Source organism: Gorilla gorilla, chromosome 21, assembly GCF_029281585.2.
Source record: "Gorilla gorilla gorilla isolate KB3781 chromosome 21, NHGRI_mGorGor1-v2.1_pri, whole genome shotgun sequence".
Lineage (NCBI taxonomy): Eukaryota > Metazoa > Chordata > Mammalia > Primates > Hominidae > Gorilla > Gorilla gorilla.
Genome location: NC_073245.2, coordinates 10919128 through 10941221, shown reverse-complemented (window position 1 = coordinate 10941221; position 22094 = coordinate 10919128). Strand labels below are relative to the sequence as shown.

General features: G+C 48.9%; 1 protein-coding gene across 3 annotated transcripts in view; it reads left to right on the top strand.

The window, feature by feature from the left end:
- The first annotated feature begins 5034 nt into the window (after positions 1 to 5034).
- RSPO4 (R-spondin 4) overlaps positions 5035 to 22094 on the top strand; it is a 49490-nt gene continuing 32430 nt past the window's right edge. For all 3 annotated transcript variants that reach the window (XR_008674354.2, XM_004061655.5, XM_019016837.4), the window contains exon 1: positions 5035 to 8934. Coding sequence is in view for 2 of the 3 variants with exons in the window: in XM_004061655.5 (XP_004061703.3) it covers positions 8856 to 8934 (79 nt within the window). In the remaining variant the exon portion in view is untranslated. The remainder of the gene's footprint in view (positions 8935 to 22094) is intronic.

Sequence of the window (22094 nt, the reverse complement as noted above, 5' to 3'; positions counted from 1 at the left end):
GGGCCTGGATTAGGACTCAGCCTATAACAAAGATCAGGAATCAGTCTGAGGCTGGAGTCAGGGCCTAGTGTGAAGCGAGATTCAGAGTTCTGACTCAAACTGATACTGAGGCTTAATCTGGGCTTCAGTCTGTGGTCAAGCATGGGGTCAGAGCCCCACCTGAGACCAGGGTTATGTTGTGGTCTAGGATGAGGTTCAAGCTTCAGTGTGCGATGCAGGATCAGGAGGGCTCTGACCTGCTTTCAGTGTGTCACAAGAATCAAGATGCGTCCCGGATCCTCAAGCTACAGAAATGGGGTCCTGGCTCTACCCCTTCTTGAGATCATGGGCAAGTCAATTCACCTACTGGGCCTCAGTTTCCTCTTCTGTAAACTAGGGGTAATGGGGATAATCACAACCTCTGTCCTAACTCCTTCCATGGCTTAAATGTTAATCCAAATGAGATAGCAGATGTAGCAAGCTTTGCAAACTGCAGAGTGTTGGACAGGCATTTATGTAAACACCCTGAAGGAAACTCCAGAGAAAGCTTATTGTGGGAAAATCAAAATGTCACTAGGCCTCCTGCTGTAGCTTCTATCCTAGTTTTTCTTCCTCCTGGACGACTAATAATAGCTAACAGTTATACAGCGTGGTCTTGTGCCATGTCCTAAGAACTTCATGTATATTTAACTAATTTAATCCACAAACAATCCTATGAAGTAGGTACTACTATTATCAGCATTATCAGTTGGGGAAACTGAGGCAGAGATAGATTAAGTAACTTGCTTGAAGTCACACTGAATAAGTGGAAATCTCTGATTCAAATCCAGGCAGTTTGGCTCCCAAGTCTATGCTGAGTGTAGGAGCTGGGGGATGAGGGATGAGTCTGGGGGATTCTTCATGGAGCAGACAGATACGGTTGAGAAGTACAAGTCAGCCCCAAAGACCTAGGGGTGACTTGTGGCCCCCAGCAGCCTGTCTTTGCCCAGGAGGCCAAATCTCCCAGCAGACCCCACTGCCACATGGGGACATAAAAGTTTGGGATTGGCGGGTGGCATCAGGCATCTCTTTAAACTTGTTTGTTTATGGAAAGAAATTTCAGGCCAGCTGCTGAAAACCTGTATTTTATGGGTAATTTTTCAATTTATTTCACACTGGTATTATAAAAAACAACAACCCAACTGACTGTGGAGGCTGGGATTCCACTGGGGTTGGTGAGGGAGGGGCGCTGGCTTGAAGCAGCTCCTTTGTCTGCCTGAGCATCCTACAGGGAGAAGGCTGTTTGCCTTCCCTTGGGAAAGAACAGGTAAAACAAAGAACAAAGGGGGGTTTGCAGAGATTTTTATTTAAGAGGAGAACAAGAAGAAGTCCAGAGGAAGAGGGTGGGGGGTTCGATGCCTGTCTTGTACATAACAAAACTGAGGCACCAATCATGAAAGTTACCAGTGAGAACTTACTCTGGGTTAGGTGCTGTTCCATGTTTTACCTGTAATACCTTATAGGTTGTCATGAGAATTAGTAAGAATTAGTCTTGGTTTGGGGTTGCCAGAAGCCAACCCTGAGACAAGGATTTGAGTTCAAGAAATTGATTTGGGAATTGATCCCAAGAAACATAGCATGGAGCATAAGGAGTGAAACAGGAAGGGCAGGCAGCCCATGAAGGACAGGTTACCCAGACAGCACCGTGGGCAACTGAAGCTCAGTCCCTCTGAAGTCAGCATGGCAGGGCTGGGGAATTCTAGGAGGCAGCACGGCAGGAGACAGCGTGGCATGTTTTATGTGTCCGGCCATCCTGCCCTTTCAATAGAGAGTTGGGGTATTTGTCCATCACTGAACATCTCCACTGTACTAATGAGTCCATTAGCAAAGTTTTTTCCCCCAATTATGGTATTTTTCATTTCTAAAATTTCTATTTGATCCTTTTATATAACTTCCATTTCTTTGCTGAGATTTTCTGTTTTCATTTGTTTCAAGAGATTTCATAATTTCTTGCCAAAGCATTTTTATGATGACTGCTTGAAAATCCTTGTCAGACAATTTCAACATCTGAGTCATTTTAGTATTAGCATCAGTTGAAACTTCAGGTCTTATTTCATACTTTAGCAGGCAGCAGTTTCCCTGTTTAAATGTAGCATGTGAGTTCTCATTTACTTTTGTGGGCTTTAGGTCCAATGACAGTAAACTTGTTGGAACCCTTGCAATTATTTATTTATTTTTTTGAGAGGAGTCTTGCTCTTGTCACCCAGACTGGAATGCAATGGCACGATCTTGGCTCACTGCAACCTCCGCCTCCAGGGCTCAAGTGATTCTCCTGCCTCAGCCTCCCAAGTAGCTGGGATTACTGGCATGCACCACCACGCGTGGCTAATTTTTGTATTTTTAATAGAGATGGGGTTTCACCATGTTGGCCAGGCTGGTCTCGAACTCCTGACCTCAAGTGATCTGCCCACCTCAGCCTCCCAAAGTGCTGGGATTACAGGCATAGGCCACCGCACTTGGCCTGGAACCCTTGCAATTCTATTCTAGTAAGCCTTGTTCTTCTGGTGCTACTGGGGCTGGCATTACCCTGCTACCAAAACCAGACAAAGACAGAACAAAAAAGAGAAATATAGACCAATATTCTTAATGGATTTAGACACAAAAATCCTCAGCAAAATATTAGTAGGTAGAATTCAGCAGTATATAATGGAGAATGGTACACCATGGCCAAGTGGGGCTTATTCCATTGAAGAAAGGTTGGTTTTATACTTAAAAATCAATCAATGTAATACACCATATCAGTAGACTAAAGAATAAACATTAAATGATTATACCAATGTGCATGAAAAACATTTGACAAAATTCAACAGCCATTCATAATTTTAAAAAATGCTCAGAAAAGTAGCAATAGAGAGGATCTTCCTCAAGGTGATAAAGAGTATCTACAAAAGTCCTACAGTCTAATGTCATAGTGAATGACTGAATGCTTTCCCACTAAGATTGGGAACCAGGCAAGATTGAGAACAAGGATATCTATGCTCATCACACTTACTCTGCATATGGCTGGAAGTTCTAGCAAGTTTGATAAAGCAGGTAAAGGAAACAAGGCACAAGATCAGAAGGAAAGAAAACTGTCGCTATTTGCAGTTGATATGATTGTCAATGTTGCAAAACCCAAAAAAAATCTACAAAAATACTCCTAGAACTAATATATGAGTTCAGCGAGGTGCTAGGATACAAGATCAACACACGAACATCAATTGTATTTCTATCTGCTAGCAATGAACACACGGACAGCAAAATTTAAAATAGAATACCATTTATAATTTCTAAGGGAGAAAAAAGGAAATAGGTATAAATCTAACAAAACATGCACAGGAGTTGTATGCTGAAAATGACAAAACATTTATTTAAAAAAGTCAAAGAAGATCTAAACAAATGGAGAGACATACTATGTTTTTGGATTGGAAGACTCAATATAGTAAAGATGTGAATTCTTCCCAAATTCATATACATGTTTAATGCAATTCTAATCAAACTCACAGCAAGATTCTTAGTAGATATAAACAAGATTATTCTAAAATATATATGAAAAGGCAGAGGAACTAGAATAGCTAAAATAATTTTGAAAAGAAGAATAAAGTGGGAAGGATCCATCTACCCAATTTCAAGATTTATTATATAGTTACAGTAATCAGTACAGTGTAGTATTGGTAGACAGAAAGACACATAGTCCATGGAATACAGGAGACAGCCCCAAAATAAATCCATGCCAATATGCCCAATTAATTTTTGATAAAGCTTTTACATCAAAGCATACTGGAGCAATTGGACATCCACAGACGAAAAATAAAAAATGAACCTCGAAATAAACAAAAATTAAAAACGAACATAAACAAAAATAAACAAACATAAACATAAAAAAATAAACAAAAATACAAAATGAACCTTGACATAAACCTCAAACTTTGCAAATCACGTAACCAACAAAGAACTTCTATATAGAATATATACATAGAACTCTTAAAACACAATAGTAATGTAAAAATCCGATTTAAAATGTGTGAAAGATATGCACAGACATTTCACCAAAGAGGATACACAGAAACCTATACACAAGTGAGCATGGCACCTTTATTCTTAATAATGAAAAACTAGAAAATACCCAAATGTCCTTCAGTGGGTGAATGGTTAAACAAACTATATTACATTCATACAGTGGAATACTACTCAGCAGTAAAAAGCAAATAACTAATACATGCAAAACTAAAATGAATCTCCAAACAAATTGTGCTGAGTGAAGAAAGCCAAATCTCAAAAAGATGCGTACTGCATGACTCCATTATACAATATTTATGTAAAAACAGTTATAGAGATGGGAGGCCAGGCGTGGTGATTCACACCTATAATCCCAGCACTTCGGGAAGCCGAGGTGGAAGAATCACTTGAGCCCAGGAGTTCAAGACCAGCCTGGGAAATATGGCGAAACCTCACCTCTACAAAAAATAAAAAATTAGCCAGGCATGGTGGCATGCACCTGTAGTCCAGGCTACACAGCTGAGGCAGGAGAAGCTTTAGCCCAGGAGGTCAAGGCTGCAGTGAGCCATGATCGTGCCACTGCACTTCAGCCTGGGTGACACAGCAAGACCCTGTCTCAAAAAATAAAAAATTACAGAGATGGAGAACAGATTAGTGGTTGCTAGGGATTAGGACTGGAAGTGGAGAGGGAGGGTGGAGCCATAAATGGATACCATGAAGGAGTCTTGTGATGATGTTTTAGTATCTTGTTTAAGTATGTTTAAATATCTTGATTGTGGTTGTATTATACAAGGCTACACACAGGTCAATGTTGCATCCTAGGAAGCCCCTCAATCCCTGGCAAACCAGACAGCTGGTCACCCTAGCAGATGGCCCCCTAGCAGGGGCCATATGTAGCCCTTGCATCTCTGAGGAGAAATTTGGTCTTCACCTGGTGAATAATACAGGTCCTCTGGCTGCTTAAGAAGAGCTTGTAGGGGTCAGAGCAGACACAGGAAGGAGCTACTGCATGACTGGGGCAAGAAATGAGGGTGGCCCAACGTTGGTCAATGGGCCAGATGTTCACCAAAATCTTGTTTTTTCTCCTGTGTGTTGTCTAGCACATGGTTGGACTACATTTCCCAGCCACCCTTGCAGGTAGGTGTGGCCATGTGTCTGAGTTCTGGCCAATGGGACATAGGTAGACAGGCTCTGTACTTCCCATAAGCCCTGCCCTTCTTGGTGAGCTTTAAACCAGGTACTGAACAGGGCAGAACACAAGCTGAAAGGAATCTGAGTTCCTGCTGTCCCACAGAGAACGATCTGCTGATCAGGAACACATGCTGTGAGCTTAGTGTGTTTCAGCCATTATACCTGTCTTCATCTATTTGTGACAATGGTGCCTTAACCGACACCCCTTGGGTGCACCCACCCTGCCGCCAGAGCATGCCATCAGCATCACTAGCCTCCCTGGGCACCTGTACTGGGGTAGGGGAACTGGATAACAGGCCAAGATGCCCAGACAGCCCCCATAGTTAGAGAACCAAACACCCTCTGAGCATCTTGGGGCTTGAAGGGCCCTGAGTTCTGGGCCTTAGAACCCTAGAAATATCCAATTCTGGAAGCACTAAAGGAGCTCTCACAGAATACAAAATCCCATCTGTGCCATTGAACAACTGGGGAAATTGAGCCTAAGAGAACAGAAAGTACTTGAGGTCCCACAATGAATCTATGGATGAATGAGTGCTTATTCATTCACTCATTTTTTTAAAAAAATCCATTCCACAAGTATGTCTTAATCACTGCAGTGTAAGGCACATAGGGACAAAATAGAAGATTCCTGTCCTCATGGAACTCACAAACAAGCAAACAGGAACTGACAGACATGAACAGGTACTACGGAGGGTAAAGCAAGACAAGAGGATAAAGTGCATGGTGGTCCGTTTTACTGGAGTGGTCACAGGGGGCCTCTCTGAGGAGGCAACATCGAGGGGAGACAAGCCCCAAGCATATCTGGGGAAAGATTTTCCAGGCAGAGAGAACAGCAAAAACCGCAGGATGAGTGACAAGAGTCTGAGAAACACGAGGCTAGCTAGAGCAGAGGCAGTGGGGAATGAATAGGGGAAGAAATTCAAGAAGGGGTGAGCAGCTTCGTCCTGCAGAGCCGTGTGGCTGGCTGTCAATTCACAATGCACATTGGACCTCTCTGGCCCTGCTCATATGGAAGCTGTCCCCTTTGGACTTTGGAGACTCCAGTACTGGGGGTAGTGGGGAAGGGAATGACCTCCGCTTTCCTAAGGCTTGATCTTCTGGGGTCACCTCATTTCTCCAAGTACCTGCATTCCATGTACAGGCTGAGAGACTTGTGCATCTGGAGAATTCATTCATTCACCATTCATTTATTTATGCATTCATTATGCAAACATTCTGAGCACCGCTGTGTGTCTGGCTCTGGCTTGAAAGAGATGGCAGTTTGGAAGGAGAACAGACACATCCATTGTTACCACCTGATGTGATCAGAGCTGTGATAAAGAGATTGTGGATGCCCAGAGGAGGCACTGGACCTGGCCTGAGAATCAGGGAAGGCTTCCTGGAGCAGAGGCAGTGAAGAAGGAGGTAGGATATAGGATGGTATTCATGGAGAGGCCCCACAACATGAAAAGCTCAGAGGTGTGAGAGGCCTGTGGTGTTTGTGAAATATTCAGGGGCTGAAATCTCTAAGGCTAAAGAGAGAGGGGTGGGGCAGTGGGAAAGACTGAGATCAGAGATACCAGAACAAGAGGGCCTTGCAGGCCATGGTGACGACCACAGTGGGACACCTGGATGCCCATGTTAGCTCAGTCCTTGACTCACTGGGTGGCCTAATCTAGGCACCCCCCAGTCCTGAAGCCTCAGTGGCCTCATCTGTGAAATGGAGCACTTTGGGTAGGCTGGCTCTGACATTCCACCAAGTTCTCCGTGTTGTCTGCCAGCGTTCTTGGGGCCCCACAGAAAGAATGGCCAGGCCAGGGCTGTACCTTCAGCTGCCACACTCTCTGTGTGTTTCCCCTGCCCCTGCCATGCCTTCAAGTGTCCCTCATTGCACTGGGAGAAGGAGCTGGAGGAGATACCAGCATTTACCTTCCATTTCTTTTGGAGCAAGCTCCACATGTAGGAAAAAAGAGGACAGGCTGGGTGGGGTGGCTCACGTCTGTAGTCCCGGCACTTTGGGAGGCTGAGGCAGGTGGATCACTTGAGGTCAAGAGTTCGAGACCAGCCTGGCCAACATGGTGAAACCCCGTCTCTACTAAAAACTACAAAAATTAGCTGGGTGTGGTGGCAGGCGCCTGTAATCCCAGCTACTTGGGAGGCTGAGGCAGGAGAATCACTTGAACCCAGGAGGCAGAGGTTGCAGTGAGCCAAGATTGCACCATTGCACTCCAGCCTGGGTGACAGAGTGAAAATCCATCTCAAAAAAAAAAAAAAAAAAAGAAAAGAAAAAAGGAAGGACAATTGTTCAGCAAGAGAGTGTCAAGTGTAAGTTTTTCTGGGCCTCCCTCCAAGGCCTCTTCCATTCTGATGAGTCTGTGCCTGAAAAGTGGGTAAGAGGGGCAGGCACTGGACCAGAATGGCCACTGACCTGCTGTGTGGCCTTGGGCAAGTCACTTGGCCTCTCTGAGCTTCCCTTTGCTCCCCAGAAAAGTGGGATTACTCAGAATAGAAACCCAAACCATTGGGTTGTTTTGAAGACTCTATTATATGTCAAGTTCTTAGCAATGCCTACCATATATGCCTCACAAATGATAGCTAGCATGATTGTTGTTGTTTTTGGTGGTTATAGTGACAGGAGAGGTGAGCATGCTGTCGGGTTGAAGGAGGAATTTTGCTCTGAAAGGGTTAAACTCGAACCAGCTGCTCCCAGTCCTGGTGATAAGGTTGGAGGAAACACAGTCCAGGTCCCCAGCCCTGTCACAAGCGGATTTATGAGGTGCTGGTCACTTTGAGTCAGAGTAGATGATCCCCGCAGGCTGCGCAGGAAACATTCAGGGTTAGTGGCCAGAAGGGGCTCAGGCCTCTGTTAAAAGAATGAGACAGAGTAGAGAGAAAAAGAGAACGCCAGGCAGCAGGAGCCCCGCAAACACCCCACCCTGCAGGAGGGGAGAAGGGGAGAGATGGGGTTGAAGGGAGAGACAGAGAAAAGGGAGAACCAGAGGCCCAGCCAGGAGGGCACAGACAGTGAGCCTGAGAGAGAGACGGCCGGCAAGAGTAAAGGATGCAGGAACAGCCAGGCAGGGTCGGGGGCAGAGCAGGGGAGCGCGGGCCGCGGAAAGACCGAGAAAGCAGGAGACAAGGAGTTGTCCTTAAGGGCCAGAAGGAGGAACAAACAGAGAAGGGGGACTGCGGGGAGGGAAAGAAAATCACAGACGCTGAGAGGGCGCGGGAGACCGTAAGGGTCTCCGGGTGTCCGCGCACCTGTACCTGCGCGCGCGTGCGTACCTGTGGCTGGCGGTGGGCACGTGCACGTGCTCGGGGGCAGCGCCGGGGGCGGGAAAGACGCAAGACCGCGGGCCGCGGGACAGAACGAACTCGAGGACCCTGACCCGGGTGACCCCCGCCCCCTCCCCCCGCGCTCCCGGGCCCCGAGCTGGTTAACGCGCCGCCCCCGCCGCGCCGGCTCCTCCCCGCCAGGGCAGCGCCCCGGCTCCGCCAACGCCCTCGCTAGACCTGGCGGCCGGCCTCTGGGCGGACCGCGGGTCCCTGGCGGCCGGACCGACCCGCGCCTGGCGGATGCGCCCGGCGCGCCCACAGCAGCCCCCGCGCCCGCCGTGCCGCCTCCGGGACGTCGGGCCCTTGGGCCGTCGGGCCGCCTGGGGAGCGCCAGCCCGGATCAGGCTGCCCAGATGCGGGCGCCACTCTGCCTGCTCCTGCTCGTCGCCCACGCCGTGGACATGCTCGCCCTGAACCGAAGGAAGAAGCAAGGTACAAGGGGTGGCTGGGCAGGGCGGCCGGGCAGGCGCTGCGGGGCAGACCGGGGGCCGGAGGACCGGGGGGCGGCGGCTTTGGGGGCATCTGCCTGGTGCCTGGCGCCCTGGGTCATTCGCTCCTCCAGACGAGTCTCAACCTCACTTAAGATGGGGAGATTGAGGCTCCAGGGCACCCAGTGAGCGAGCCATTGAGCAGGGTGGGCCAAGGAGACTCACCCAGAAGAGAGAGGGTAGCAGGGCTCTCTGTAGTAGCCGCATGGTCAGCAGAAAGGAGGATGGCTTCGTGCAGAGACAGAAGACTCAAGAGCCAGCCTGGGGGGCACAGGGACTAGGAGACAGACTCAGTGGCGTAGAAGCCATTCCAAGCATCCATGCTCGGCCAGGAAGTGACATAGAGAGCCTTGGGCTGGGCGTCCAGAGGCCCCAGTCCCAGCCTCATCACTCACCCTGACTCCTGGTGTCACCTCCCAGAGGGCAGTGATCCTCCATGGCCCCCCTCTGTTGAGTTCAGCCAGACCTGAGACCTGAGTTCAGGTTCACTTATTCTAATAGGGGATGACCTAGAAGAAGTCCAGCCCCTCAGAGAGCCTTAGCTTTTCCATCTTGACCTCTCAGGCCACTAGGAAGATGAGCCAAGGTTCGGATTATAAATGTACCAGGGGCCGCATGCACTCTCACCTGGGAGTCCTATGCCACAGCCTCGCTGTGAGAGTCAGAACATCCTCAGAAGGTGGGTTGGAGGCTGGCCCTGCAGAGCAGGAGTTGGTAGAGCCTGTGCCTCAGAGAAGGGTAAGCGGGTGAGCAAGTGAGCAAATCGCCTGCCTGAGCTGGGCAGCCCTTTGGCCTCCAGGTGCCACTCTTAAGATCAGCAGCCGAATGCCAGCCACTATGCCACGGGTTTTTCATGTCCTAGCTCATCAAATCCCAACTATATCCTCATGACATAGGGGTTGTCCAGTTTTAATAAAGCCTGGGATTCCAAGGCTCAGACTGGTTTAAATAACTGCTGAATTGTCCAGCTGGTGTCTTCTCTCTTTCCAGCCCTGGCATCGGGTCTGAGCAAGGATAAAGGGGAAGGAAAATGAGAGAGAATGGGTTGCCCTCTGGGGCCTTCCATTTGTGTGAAAGCCCTACAGCGACACAGTCACTCCTGGAACGGAGCAGGAAGCAGACAGAGGCTGTGGGAGAATTGGGAGGTGGGATTGGATGGGGTTGGGGAGACTGTGGCCCAAGAGGCTCCAGTTCTTGCTGTGACAGTGGGACAAGGGACTGGAGAGGCGTGTGGTTTTCAGCTGAGCTGGGGTGAGTTTGGGACTCTATGGGGACACTCCTTTGTGAATGGCCTTTGTTTAGTAGTTAGGGGCGTGGGCTCTGGAGCCAGGTCAACTGAGTTCAAATCCCAGCTTCCCCAGTTACCAACTGAGTGACTTTGGATAAGTCACTTTGCCTGTCCAATCCTCACTTTACCCATCTCAGGGTCCTTTAGAAGATCTCTGAGATCTTTCTCCATTCTAAACAATACCAACAAATCAAACAAACCCCCTTTCCCTTCATCAACCCATCTTTTACTTAAGTATCCTGCTCATAAGGAAAATTGTGGGCAAGACTGACTTCGTATGTATGGGAAGTGAGTAGCTAAGGACACAGGCTCCTAATGGATGCTTGTAAGTATTAATCATTCTCATTTCCTGTCCACTGTGTCTTTGGCTACTCACAGTGGCTTAGTGGAGGGAGGGGAGAGATGCTTGTTTTCTGGATGAGGGAACTGAGGTTCAGAGAAGGAAACTGACTTGTCCAAGGTCGCACAGCAGGTGAGTAGCAAAGCAGGCTCGAATCCCAGTCTGCCTGACATAATGCTGAGAAGATATCTTCCGAGGTGTGCTGGTCTTCCCTTCTCAGAGCCTCAGTTTCCTCATCTAAAGAGGAGCTGGTTTAGGCCAGGTGTGGTGGCTCACGCCTGTAATACCAGCACTTTGGGAGGCCAAGGCAGGCGGATCATTTGAGGTCAGGAGTTTGAGACCAGCCTGGCTAACATGGTGAAACCCTGTCTTTACTAAAAATACAACGATTAGCTGGGTGTGGTGGCGGGCACCTGTAATTCCAGCTACTCGGGAGGCTGAGGCAGGAGAGTCGCTTGAACCCAGGAGGCAGAGGTTGCAGTGAGCCGAGATCATGCCACTGCACTCCAGCCTGGGTGTCAGAGTGAGACTCTGTCTCAACAACAACAACAACAACAACAAAAAGGAGCTGGTTTAGAAGACTTTAAGATGCTTCTCAGCTCAAAAAAGACAAAAAAAAAAAGAAAAATGAAAAATTCCTATCCTGCCCCTTTTGCCCCCTGCCCCATCTACAGCCCACCACCACCTCCCCAGGAGCTCAGTGAGGAGGTAGGGATATGGCCGCAATCTGGTGAGGGGCTCTCAGCATCCCTCCTCCAGAACCTGATCTCTTGCCTCTGGGACACACACCTGCCTAGCATCTTCAGAAGAGGCTTAGGGCTCCATTTATTTGTTGGGGTACAATGGAGATAGCCTTGGATTTCAGTCACACCCCTGACCCAGTTGTGTCATGTGACCTTGGGTGAGTGGATTTTCTCTGTCCCCCGCCCATAGCCTCAGTTTCCCACTGGCACTGCAGTGGGGACCAGAGCTAGATAAACCCTTCCTGTAGCATATTTTGCAAGGCAGCCACAGGAGTTCTGGTCAAATAGATTGGGAAATGCTGGGTTTAGCAGATTTCTTGGCTGTGAGACTTATCAGAGCATGCTGAAGAGGTGGAGACAGACAGTGTAACCCAGGTGTGATGGCTCAAGCCTATAATCCTGGCACTTTGGGAGGCCAAGATGGGAGGATAGCTTGAGCCCAGGAGTTCGAGACCAGCCTGGGCAACATGGCAAAACTCTACAAAAAATACATTTTTTGTCTCTATAAAAAAATACAAAAAATAGCCAGGCATGTTGGTGGTGGTGCACACCTGTAGTCCCAGCTACTTAGGAAGCCGAAGTGGGAGGATCGCTTCAGCCCAGGAAGGACATCAAGGCTGCAGTGACCCATGATTGTGCCACTGCACCCCAGCCTGGGCGACAGAGCAGACCCTGTCTCAAAAAAAAAAAAAAAAGAGAGAGAGAGAGAGAGTGACCTTTCCCAAACATATTACACATCAGAGACCATTTCTTATAAGGCATCTGCTTGGAAAATTCTGTACACAATCCCTCAGGGTCCTACCAGCTTTGACCTTATCTAACTTTGGCAGGAGAATGTGTCCTGAAAACACCTGGGTATTGGCAGTGCTTCATTCATTCACTTGTTCATTTCACAGGGCAGCCTCTGTGCCAGGCTCTGTGTTGGGGACCTTGGAGATACCCAGGTGAGCAGCCCTGGGCCTGTCCTTGGGGAGCTGCCACCATAGAGGGATGACCCTTTCCCACCTTTCTCCAGCCTCCCCCATGCCTGAGTCTTTGGCCTTAGCATTTGGCCAGGTCTGCACAATCCCGAGGAATGAGGTGCTGGGCTGGCATCTGCCTTCTCTGAGCCTGCTTGAGGCCTGGTTCCCACAGGCCCATCCTTCCTCAGGCTCCGGCGTCACTGCATCTTAATGAGGCCCAATTTTTCTGTTTCTAAGAAAGAATGAAATAAAAGACTTGAGAAAGATTCTTGGATCTCAAGTGTCTCTTACAAAACAGCATGTTGATTAATGAAGTGTAAATGAATCAGAACCAGATGGGGACTTTTTTTGAAACATGCTGGGGTGTCCTGGCAATGGGACAGTAGGGTAGAGTGAGGGGGCCCTGGTTCGCATCCCTAGATCTGGAGTTCCATTTAGGCAAGGAGGAGATGCCAGCCTGTGACTGACTTTCCCTGACATCCAAGGCCTTCTGGGGAGGGACCCCCACATTCACATGGAGCTTCTGGATCTTTCTAGACCTGAGCAAGCAAGGGGCAAAGTGAAGAGCCCTGGGTTCAAACCTTGAGCCCTCTCCTGCCCTAGATATGTGACATTAAGCAGGCCACATGCCATCTCCCGTCCATGCTTCCCCATCTGTGAAATGGGAAAACTTACACCTACCTCTCTGAGCAGTTGGGAAGATTTACCACAGTCCAAGAGGGAAGGGGACCAAAGGCACACAGTAGGGGCTTCATAAGGATTTGACCACTTTCCCTTCCCATTTTACAGCAGAGCAGACATGCCCTGGACCGGAAGGGAGTGGGGTCTCACGTGGGTTAAGCTCACCTCTGCCTCTTGCTTGTGGTGCATCCGGAGCAAACCTTCTTCTCTCTCTGAGCTTGTTTTTCTTTATTGTAAATTGACTGTGGCAGTGCCCACTCCAGAGGCCTGTTATGTGGAGTGAATACGACGCTTCCGTTTAATTTGCAAAGCCCCATGTGGAGGGCCAGGCAGACAGCACTGTCTCCTGTACACAGACAGATGCACCAAGCCCTGGGCAAGCAGGCGCCAACGCTGGGCACGAACAAAGTATGTCCCCTGAGTGCTGGCATCCAGGTGAAGCCAGGTTTAGATGCAGGGGTGGTTCTGAAAGGGATTCCTACAGGGCGGGGGTGGGTAATGACTGGACATTGAGGGCTGAGGGAATGGCGCTGAGTCTTAATAGAATGTAACCTTGGGTCTCTCGGCTTGGGTTTCTTCATAACATAGGGGCTGGTTGAGAAATGGAAAGCTGAATGCTTGGCAGATAGTAGGTGGTCAATCAATTGAGCTCCATTTGCCATCCTCCTTCCACTCAGCGTTCTGAAGCCAAGCCTGGGTGCAAAAGAGAGGCTGCTTTTCCATCCCATTGCCCCACCACGGGGGGCCCCACCTCCCTCTCCTGTGGACGGAAACCATCCAACCCCCCCTGCCCAGCCACTGAAGGAGATTCAGGCCACTGAGGAAGGAGGGAGGCGGGCCATGTGCCGGGAGCTGTGCAGGTGGGGCTGCGCATCCTCACTCTGCCACTGCCTTGTGTTATGCCTGTTTCCCAGACACGGGAACTGAGGCTCAGAAAGCATCAATGGCCTGCCAAAGAGCTCACAGCTGCTGAGCCAGGACCTGGACCCAGAGTTTTGGAGGCTCCGAAGCCCGTGCAGTAGATATAGAAATGAATCGTGTCAGTGATTTGCCAGGGCTGCAAGGGGTAAGTGTCTGAGAGGAACCCCATCGGGGGGACTAGGATTTAGGATTTTGTCAGGCAGAGGTGGCAGTAAGGTGAGGACCTCTGCAGGATGAGGAGAGAGTGTGGCCAGGTGGGAAGGGCACAAGGGACTGCGTGGCCGAAGGAAGTGAAGTTCTGATTGCAGATTGGGCCGGAGTCCAGTCATGGAGGGCCTTGGGTACCATTCTCCAGTCACCATCATCATGAAGAAATACTTATTGGGTCCTTCCTGTGGGCCAGGCCCTGGGCTGGGTGTTGAAAAGGACAGCAGAGATGGGTGTTCCTCCATTTCTGCTGCCAGACGACTATTTTTGTATGGCCTTCAAGCTAAGAATACTGGAATATGCAACAGATCGTATGTGGTGCAAAAAGCCTAAAGTATTTACTATTGGGCTCTTAAGATCCATCAATGAGAACATCATGGACAAGACCTCTGAGGCTGCACCTCAGCACACCCTTGAGAGCAGGCTGGTGGTGGTGGCCTCAGCCTCAGCTGAGGAATCCAAGACAAAGAGGGGAGGTTGCTTGGCTAAGGTGTCACATGGATAGGGTTTGTTCATCCATCCTCCCATCTGGTGAAAAAACTGAAGCTCCCATTAGTTTAAAGTTTTCCAAGCTGAGGTTTACAATGCATCAGCAGGTGAGGACAATAAATTTAGCAATAGCCAGCATTTTCGAATGAAATGGAATGGAATGGTAACGGAATGGAATGGAACGGAACAGAACGGAACGGAACAGAATGGAATGGAATAGAACTGACTAAAATAGAGTGGGGTCAGCAAACATTTTTTGCGAAGGGTCAGATAGTAAATACTTTAGGCCTCGCAAACCACATACAATCTGTCACGTACTCCACTCTTCTTAGCTCACAGGCAACACAAAAGCATCCAAATTTGGTCCAGAGGCTGCGATTTTTGCCAACCTCCTTTTTAGACTATATGAGAGTGCATTGCAAGTGTGAAAACTATTATTTTGAGAAATGTGTTTCAGTTTACACATATATGTGAATGGGTGTATGAGTGGGTGAGTGTGCATGCACATATATGTGGATGTATGTGAGTGTGTGCATGCATGTGCATGTGTGTACTACTGTGTCTACTGATATAAAAATGTATTTCTTACCATTGTCAAAATAGTGTGGAGGCTGCTGGACCAGCTGAGCCCATCTTCTGTGCTCAGCCCCTTTCAGTCATGGCCTAATGGAGGCCCTCCTGACAGCTGTAAGGGGCAGATTCCAGGAGGATCTTTATATTATAGATGAGGAGACTGAGGCCCAGTGGGTGCTACAGCAACAGACAGGGGTGCTGGGATGTAAGCCCAGAGAGTGTGTCTCTGGAGCTCCAAACAATTGCCTTAGTTCAGATGCTTGTTTCTAATCGCCCTGAATCTGACAGCTACATCATTCCCCAGGTGTGTGGATTTTAGCTCCTGGAAGGTGGAATGATGTGTTGGGGCCCTAAATCTCCTCCTGCATCAAACACCTCTGCGCGGCCAGGGCGTGGCAGACATTGCACGCTCCTTTCCTTTGGTCCTCACCCCAGTCCTGCCTGGTGGATATGCCTCTACCGCCAGCTTACAGAAGAGGGAAGTTGGTTCAGAGAGGGGAACTGGCTTATCCAAAGTAACGTCGCAAATACATGTGTGAGCTGGGTCTTCTTAATTCCAAAACCCACAGCAAATCCTGCCTATGGTAGACTTCTGAAAAACCATCTAATGCTGCCATTAACCACCTTTTTGTTTGTGTAGCACTTTATAGTTTGCAGAGCAATTCAGCTTTCATTTTCTCTCTGAAATTCTGGAGAAGGATTCTAGAATAATGAAGTGATAAGGCCAAAAAGGCCAAGTGAGACCTTTGAGACCAATCCTTGTAAAATTGGAGACTCAAGCAGGGAAGTACCTTACTCAAGGTCACCCAGCTGTGAGTAGAAGTGAGGGTTCAGGAGACTAGCGGTGAAGGCAAAACTTGAATTGGTAGAGGAAGGCAGCCTGCTCCAGAGCCTGATAGGTTGCGAGCCTCTCATAGCCTCAGTCTCCCCCCGCGTGACTTGGAAATGCTCAGTGTGCTTTGCCTTTTTTCCCAGGGCTGGGACAAATGTCAGAAGACAGGATGGAGCCAGGCGCAGTGGCTCACGCCTGTAATCCCAGCACTTTGGAAGGCTGAGGCAGGCAGATCACCTGAGGCCAGGAGTTCGAGACCAGCCTGGCCAACATGGTGAAACCCCATCTCTACTCAAAATACAAAAATTAGCTGGGTGTGTTAGTGCACACCTGTAATCCCAACTACCAACTACTCAGGAGGCTGAGGCATGAGAATCACTTGAACCTGGAAAGCAAAGGTTGCAGTGAGCTGAGATTGCACCGCTGCACTCCAGCCTGGGTGACAGAACAAGACTTCATCTAAAAAAAATTAAGACAGGATGGAAGCTGGAGGGCTTTCGCACATCCAAGGCTGTCTGCAGGAATTTCTTAATAATCAGAGGCCAGCCCAGGGCTGGGTGCCTCTTAAGGGCCTCTAGAGTTACCTAGGCAAGGTGGAGCCTCTCCATAGGGTCTGAGGTTTGGCTGTGTGATTTTGTGAAAGAGACCAAGCCACGGAGCCATCATGGCCTCAAGGCTAGTCCTGTCCTCAGAGTCTTGGGCTATAGGCACCATCAGGACATAGAACAGCCCTGGGGGTGGACACTGGGGAGCACACTCCTCACCTACATCTCTACACACATGTATGTTCCCCAAAACATATTTTTTCTTTAAAAATACTTAACTTTCATTGGCATCAAAGGTTTACAAAAGTCACTTTGGATTTTGTTTCGTGGTTGAGCATTTATGTGAGTAGACATGAGGGTGCAGGAGATGCCAGATGTTACCTGCATTCTTTTATTTTATGTAACAATTTCAGACACTGTTCTATGTACTTTGTATGTATGTATTGATTAAATTGCCTTAATAAACCTGTGCAGTGGGCGGTAGCATTCCTATTTTACAGACAAGAAAACTGAGGCACGGGAAGGTTAAGTAACTTTGCCCAAGGCCACTCAGCCAAGGTTCAAATCCTTCCTTGCCCCAGAGCCCAGCTCTAACTACTGAACTTAATTGCCTCCCAGCCTTATTTCATCCTCACAGCACCCCTCTGAGGGGCCTGTTATTACCCACATTTTACAGAGGAGGAAGCAGTTAAAAGAGAGGCGCATTCATTGAAGTATATGCAGTTGCCATTTTTGTAGGGCATAAACAGCCAAATATTAGCAATTTCATGTTTCTACCCCATAGCTTGGCAGAGTAAGTTTGGCAAAAACCAGGATTCGATCCAGACAATTGATTCCAAAGCCTGAGTCCATAACCACCATGCCAGCCCTCCTCCCAGGCTACCCACATTATAGCCCCATGAAGTGGCTTGACCCTATTATTCTCCCTCTTCTACAGATGAGGCCTTCCACATTCAGGGAGGGGAATCAACTTGCCAAGGACACACAGCCAGGCTGGGGAAAGGTCGTGATGTGCTCCCAGGTCTCTGTGGGCTGGAGCTTTTTTTCCTAGCCCTGTGGAACAGCAGCATCCAGGACACATTTGCCCTCAGCCCCGCCCTCGGAGATTCTTCCAGATCCCTTCGGGAATGGTCTGCTTCCCATCTCCGGATGGGTGACGCCAACTCCACCCGGACACTGCTGTCCCATGCTGGGCCGCCACTGCCTGCCCTGGAATGATTTCTTGCAGTAATGCAGCATGATTCATAGGGCCCTTGCTCTGTGGCCCATAGTGGGGGCTCTGATGTGCTATTGCGGATGGGGTGGGAAATTCTGTTTCACCAGCTCAAAACAGAGGCATTCCCAAGCCCAGAGGACCCAGGCCACATGGCGAAACCACTCCCTTTCGCTGGAAGCCTCCACTTTCCCTGGAGCCCGATGGCAGAGCCCACATCCGCCGGGGTGGAGACATCAAGAGAAGGAATGTCACAGCTGCCCTTCTGAGCCTGATCTGGGGTTTGCCAGTGGGCACAGCTGTCTCTAGCAAGTCCCGGATGAGCACTGGGGGCTTGGCAGGCTGTCACAAAGGCTGTGGGCTCTGCCACTTACTGGCTGAGTGACCTTGGGCAGGTCATCTCTCCCTTCTGTGCCCCCGTTGGCTAATTTGCAAAATGAGGCATGAAACATAGACAAACGCATTGCTAGTACATAGGGAGTGCTCGTCAATGACGGTTAAAAGGGCCTGGTGCCATGCAGGGAGTGTGAGATTTGGGCTGTGGACGGTCCTGGGCTCTGCTCCCAGTTCTGTTACTGCCGTGCTTGGGTGACAGTATTTGACTCCTGAATCTCGATGTTGTCTGTCAATACAATGGGGACACTAAGAGCATCTACCTCATATGGTTTTCAAGATGACTATGCATGTGACCCCCCTGGAAGACAGTCAGTGTTTCTTTAATGGTGATAAATGTCATGCGTCGTGGAGGGGGGGGTTGGGCTCTTCCTAGTGTACAGAACGTTCGAGCCTGATGTCAGAGATGGCCCTGCCTCTGTTTGAAAGTCCTCAGCAGACCTAACTCATCCAAAGAAGGTCATTTTGAGCATGCCAGATTCAGAGGATAGGGTGGTCCTAAGTGCTGTGTGACTGTGGCACAGTGACCCACCCTCTCTGTTCACTCCTCTGTGAAAGTGGACCTCAGAGCCTGGGCAACAAGAGCGAAACTCCGTCTCAAAAAAAAAAAAAAAAAAAGAAAGTGGACCTCAGAGGACAGCAGTGAGGATGGGGCAGTGAGGATGGGATGATGTAACATGCATGCGTGTGCGTGTGTGTATGTTGCCAGCACATTACAAATGCATAAATGATGTGATGGCTATTTTGGGGGGAAGCCATGATGGGGCCTGACGTCCTGCCCTCTGCCCACAGCGGGCTGGAAAAACCGAATCAGATGCTGCCTGCGGGCATGCTTTTACTTCCTCCTCCCCTCTCACTCCCTACACCACCCCCCTCATTCACTTCCCCCGCCTCCCTGCAGGCATTTGAGCCAATCGGACTCCTTAATTCACAGCACATCATCAGCATCCATCTAGCAAGACCTTGCTCTCCTTTGATGTTTCTATTATTTTTTCTTTATTCTTTCGATTGTTAAAAATAGCTGATTTTTTATTTTACTCATAAAAATTCTTTCATGTATTCTTACATTTTTAAATTTTATTTCACTTAAACATTTTACTTTTATTTTTAACATTTTTGTTTTTATTAATTTTAATGTATTTAAATTATTTTACAAATGTATTTTTTATTTGAATGGATTTTTACACTTTATTTTTATACCTTATTTTTAAATTTTTATTTCGTTATTTAATTTCGTTTTTGAATGTTATTTTAACTTTTTAAATTTGTTTTAATCATGTAATTCTTATTCACCTGATTTTTAATTTTAAATTTTATTTTTTCACTTTTTAAACATTTTATTTTTATTTTTCCCACTTTTAAAATTGGAATTCCTGAATTTGTCTTGTCAATTTGTAGGGCTTCCTTGTATTACCTAGATATCAATCCCATGTTCATTTTGACACAAAAAGAATCCTTTTTAATCTGACTTTGTAGAGTCCTCCCCTTTGGAGAGTAGAAATCATTGCTTACCATGCCGTCAATGTGGTCAAATCCATTGGTTTTTGAGGGGGAGAGGGGGATTGTTCTGCCTTATGGTCTGGGTTTTCTGATCTTATTAAAAAGTCCGTATGAGAAAGTCTTACAAGAAGTCACCCCAGAGCCAGGTGCATTGACTCTCGCCTGAAATCCCAGCTACTCACGGGGCTGAGGTGGGAGGACGGCTTGAGCCCAGGAGTTCGAGGCCAGCCCGGGCAATGTGGTGAGACCCCTTCTTTTAAAATAAACAAGCAAAGTCACACTCCAGAGTGTGAGCTTGGATCTGCTACTCCTCAACATTGGACCACCCTTCCCGCGAGGGATTCTTCCAAGTGTCAGTGCTGCTGCCGCAGCCCTCGGGCCTTCCTGAGGATGCTAGTGGGACGCTCAATTGTGACAATGCTCCTCTGTCCGCGCTCCTTCCTGACTGTGCCCTAGGATCACAGCCTGCGGTTGGCACGCATCTGCGGAGCATGTGCTGCAAGCCAGACCCTGTCCTTGGGGTCCCCCTTCCCCCTACTCTGATGGAGGTAGTAAGCTCAACAGCAGTGAATTTTCCTCTAAGAGAGACATCAGCTGGAGACTCCCTGCCCCTGGAGGCGAGTGACATTGGCTTGAACAACACCCCACAGGGGCTCAAAATCCCCCACAAGGAGTATCCTCAGCCAACAGCTTACACTTCCCGCTCGCCTCTGGCTGAGGGCTGCTTTGGCTGAACCAGTTCAGTTTGTGGATCATCTCATTCTCTTGCATCAACAACTCCCCACCCTAGGAAGAGAGAGAGGGAAAGAGAGAGAGAGACTGAGAAAGAAAGAAGAAAGAAAGAGGAAGGAAGGAAGGAGGGAGGGAGGAAGGAAAGAAGGAGGGAAGGAAGGAAGGAAAGAAGGAAGGAAGGAAGGAAAAAGAAAACAGAAAGAGAAAGAATGAAGGAAAACTTACACTCAGGACGTTTGTGTGCAAAGCCAGCTTTTTTGACTGTCTGGGGGTTGCTGCTAAGGGCTCCATCCCTGCAATGCAAACAGTTCCAGACTAAAGGCACTTGGAGTAGCCTTCTCCCTCCTGCCTTCACTTGGCTGATATAACTCCTGTCTGCCCCCACAAACAGTTTAGGGTCCATCCCTGGTGTGCCTCGGGCCCTGAGAGAGGTAGGACTTTAAATAGCATTTGTCGGCCTTTGGAAGCCCAGCTGGCAGGAGTTGGCAGGGAGGGGTGACAGACCACAAGGCAGGCTCCTCCCCAGTAGTTAGGAGCTGGGCTCAGTTTTGCATTCCTCCTGGCTCCTCCTGTGAATGCTTGGGCCAACCACTTTACCTCTCCGAGCCTCAGTTTTCTCATCCCTGCCAATGGAGTAAGTGTAGCCCCCACCTTGTGGGGTTATGGCAAGTTTTAATGATTTAGTACAAGGACCTGGGTGGCACAGGTCCTGGCACACTGTGAACACTCAGCCAGCATTAGCCTAGTTCTGTTTTTTGCAGTTCTGGTCCCTTTGAAAATCGGCCAGAGCTCCCAGAGGCCCGCATCTCCAGCTGGGGGTGGGGTAGGACAGCCTGTAGCTGCTCATCTTGGTTCCAGCCCAGAATCCAGGTTATAACTGGGTAAGAAGGGTTATGGTTCCCACTTCGCGGATGAGGAAACTGAGGCCCACTAAGAGTGAGTGCAGAATTTCGATGCCTGTGCAGGCCCAGGTCCCTCTAGCTGCCTGGATTTGGGTTTGGTGGAGATAGTGCCCCCAGGGCCAGGAGAGATTTCCAAGGTGGAGCCCCCAACTCCCTGTGTTCCTGCCACCCCCACCATGCACTGGGTCTCTTTCCCCTTTTCTCATTCAACTCCTCCCTACTGGCATCCTACCATTTATTGAGCACCTACAATGCACCAGAGGCTTTGTATGCATTGCCCACAACCTTAGGATCCTCCTACCTGGTGAGTGTTTGCCGTATGAGCTGGGCACACAGCCAGGTGCTCCGCAGGTTATTACCTCACTTTACCCTGCAAGCAATTCTTTAATATCATCATTCCTATTTTGCAGATGAGGTGCAGAGACTCAGAGAGGTCAAAGGGCCTTCCTAGGGTCAAGGTGGCAGAGCTGGGACTCAAACCTGGGTTCCCTCCTGCCTGGTGCTGCCTCCCATCTCTCTACTTCCGGGGGCTGGGCAGTTAGTCTGGGAGCCTGGACTGGGTGGAATGTCACGGTTGTGAGAATAGGTGACTCTACTACCTATTCTCAACTTGGAAAATGACTTAGGGAGCCACCCAGATACTGCCTTGGGTTTCACACCAGCTTGGGAGATGGGGGCCGGAGGGTATGCAGTCTGCTTAAAATAACAACTAGAGGAACTCAGAACAAGTACTTCATCCCAGCAGCTGCAAAAGTCAAGAGGCAACAAGAGGTCAAGGAATCA